This window comes from Cynara cardunculus, assembly GCF_001531365.2.
Source record: "Cynara cardunculus var. scolymus isolate 2C chromosome LG 2, CcrdV1, whole genome shotgun sequence".
NCBI lineage: Eukaryota > Viridiplantae > Streptophyta > Magnoliopsida > Asterales > Asteraceae > Cynara > Cynara cardunculus.
In genome coordinates this window covers 36277664-36280726 of record NC_037529.1, presented here as the reverse complement: position 1 = coordinate 36280726, position 3063 = coordinate 36277664, and the positions used below count along the sequence as shown (strand labels likewise).

General features: G+C 32.6%; 1 protein-coding gene across 1 annotated transcript; it reads left to right on the top strand.

Moving 5' to 3' along the window:
• The first annotated feature begins 1475 nt into the window (after positions 1-1475).
• On the top strand, positions 1476-2345 carry LOC112506069 (uncharacterized protein At5g39865-like). The gene has a single exon (XM_025110096.1). It carries the CDS (start codon positions 1476-1478, stop codon positions 2343-2345), a length of 870 nt encoding a protein of 289 aa, XP_024965864.1.
• Positions 2346-3063: the final 718 nt, after the last annotated feature.

The following is a 3063-nucleotide window of genomic DNA, read 5'->3' as shown; positions in this document are numbered from 1 at the left end:
AGGATACATGGTTTAATAAGTTGTACCAAAGCAAAGAAAAGTTGTAAACTTGAAAATTAAGTAATTTAGTAGTAACTAGCAGTACTTAACGCTTAAAAAGTTGTTTTTAATAGTTTTAGCCAAATGTTTTATAATATAGTGTAGATAAGGAAAATTTAGAATTTTTTAGATGGTATCATTGGTCATTTTTATTAATTATAGTGTTTGTTTTGAGAACCTTGAAGTCAAATTATATGCGTAGTTCAACCGTCGAATTCATATAGTTATGCAAATGACACTTGCTACCTTTTGATTTTCCATCATCTGAGGTCATTTATGATACTACTTCATGCTATCTATGTTACCGTTACTTTGGTTATTGAATTTTATTATTTGTTTCAGTAGTACTGCATATGTTAACCAAATATATAATCACTTGATAATCTTTTAGATACCATTATATTTCTAGGTTTTTCATAATTACGGGTTATCATATGATTGGATTTGTTATTTTATGAATATTATTGGTAAGTTTATAACTTAAAGGTCATACAAAATATTATAATTGTTATTTTTATGTATGAAATAAAGAAACAAAAAATAACATAGTTATCTTATGCCACACAAACCACAAGTTGTTTTTGCTTATAGTTGCTATACATGTATTCGAAAAGAGAAGCTCCTAATATAAGATGTACATGTTTGTGGTAGTCGTAAATCAATGCACTAGTAATAAGTAACCTTATTGTATTTGGGAATTATAACTTTTACCATGCATGTGGTTTGATTTATTTGTCAACTTAATTTAAAAAAATTTATCCATTTATTTTAAAATATATCATTTAATTGTAATTTAAGGAGCAAATAATTAAACTACGATTGTTACTAATATTTTTCATCATACAACATATTTCATAACACTATTTATTAATTAAATAAGTTTGAAACCAATCTTTATAAACCAAATTTGACAATAATAATTATTTTGAACTCTCAATTTTATCACTATAAATATTACATATAAACTTATAATGTAATTAATTTAAAAATAAATTAATAAAACAAAATATAAAATATTTAATATATGCACAATGCACGGACCCAATACAACTTAATAATAAATGACAATAATTAAGACCACAAATGTCTGGTAAAAGAAAAAAAAGACCACAAATGTAATTTACTCTCATTTGTGACAACACCAAAAATGATAACCACCACTAAAAAACATGTTGGAACACAACCTCTCATTAATCTAATCCAACAATACTAATCCCTTTTCTCAACAACCTTGGCCACCAAAAACAATCCCCCCCCCCCCCCCCCCCCCCCCNTCTCTCTCTCTCTCTCTCTCTCTCTCTCTCTCTTCCCTGGAAAACAGACCTCCCTGCTCCCCAATGCCTCCGCCATTTGAACTCTCTCAACCCTAATTCCCCATTAACAACCACCACCATTCTTCTGGGTTTTCTTCCGATTCAAAGGACATCTGACATGAAATGTGGCTATCCCGGAAAAATTCAAGCAATAGTAATCAAAGTAGCCCAAGATGTAGAACACCACCAAGTTTTAATCGACATTCCTTCAAAAACATTGGGGATCTCATAAGTGATGATGATAAAAATGTTGCTACCACCAATGACTTGAACAAAGATCAGCAGCAACAGCAGCAGAAACATCAACAACCCTCTTGTTCATCTCCGACTTCTTCCCCACGCGCCAACGCTAAAAGGCATTCCGTCTTCCACCGTGTCCGCCTCGCTAACCAATTCAGTCGCTCATTAGCGACAGGCCGACCCAAACAACCCAACCCTGAGAAATTACCATCGGTAGAAGTAAACAATAATTCTCAGAAATGGGAGACACCTGCGTTATCGATTAGAATCCCGGGTGCTGAGAAGCTAATAGTGGTGTACATGACCAGCCTCCGTGCGGTGCGACCGACCTTCGAGGCTTGCCGCACAGTTCGTTCCATTTTACAAGGCTTCCGTGTAGCGGTCGATGAGCGAGATCTCTCCATGGATTCATCGTTCAAAGACGAGTTAAAGAAGATCATGTCGCAAGGAGGGGAGGCGTTTCAGAACGGCACAGTAACCCTTCCTAGGGTTTTTATCGGCGGGCGTTACGTGGGAGATGCGGAGGATCTCCGGACGATGAATGAGACCGGGGAATTGAAGAAAATCGTTGAAGGGTTGCCGGCAGTGTCGCGAGGCGTTTGTGAGGTTTGTGGTGATTTCAGATTTATCATCTGCCATGATTGCAATGGAAGTCGCAAGTGCTACAAGGAGAAAGGTGGCTTTAGGAGTTGTACGACATGCAATAAGAATGGTTTGATCAGGTGCCATTCTTGTTGGGCGGCTAAATTATGATCAATCATCTTTGGTTATTTTCTTTTATAATCAAATATTAGGATATATATATATATATATATATATATATATATATATATATATATATATATATATAGAGGAGCGTTCAAATAAAAACTTGATTCATTTGTGTAAACCGTGTAAACCAATCTCATCCATTCATTTTTTTGATCAATGGCTAAGATTACATTACTTTATTTTAAGAAATTAAAAATTAAAAAATAATTAATATTTATTTTATTTCATCAATAAGGGTAGAATCGGTAAACAAATTTAATTCATAGTATTTTTTATTCAAGACAACTATATCAGGTAAATTATATTATTAATGAAAATGTTTCATCATCATGAATATATTTCATTAACTATTTTGCAATGAAACATTTTCACATTGAAATTTTTACATGCTTTCATAACGAACAAAATCCATTATGCATTATTTCATCAACTATGAATCTATTTCATTACCTATTTTACATGAATCTATTTCATTAACTAATTTATTAACTATTTTATTAACTATTTTACATGAATCTATTTCATTAACTATTTTATTAACTATTTTACATGAATCTATTTCATTAACTATGCACCCGTTTCATGATACGTATATTTCATAACGAACAAAATCCATTATGCACCCGTTTCATGTTCATTCTACCAACTAAACTGATCAACTTCGATTACAATGCAACATTGATCACCATGAAACTAGTTC

Excerpts from the sequence above, each read along its gene's own strand:
- LOC112506069 (XM_025110096.1), top strand. The coding sequence starts at position 1,476 with ATGTGGCTATCCCGGAAAAATTCAAGCAATAGTAATCAAAGTAGCCCA.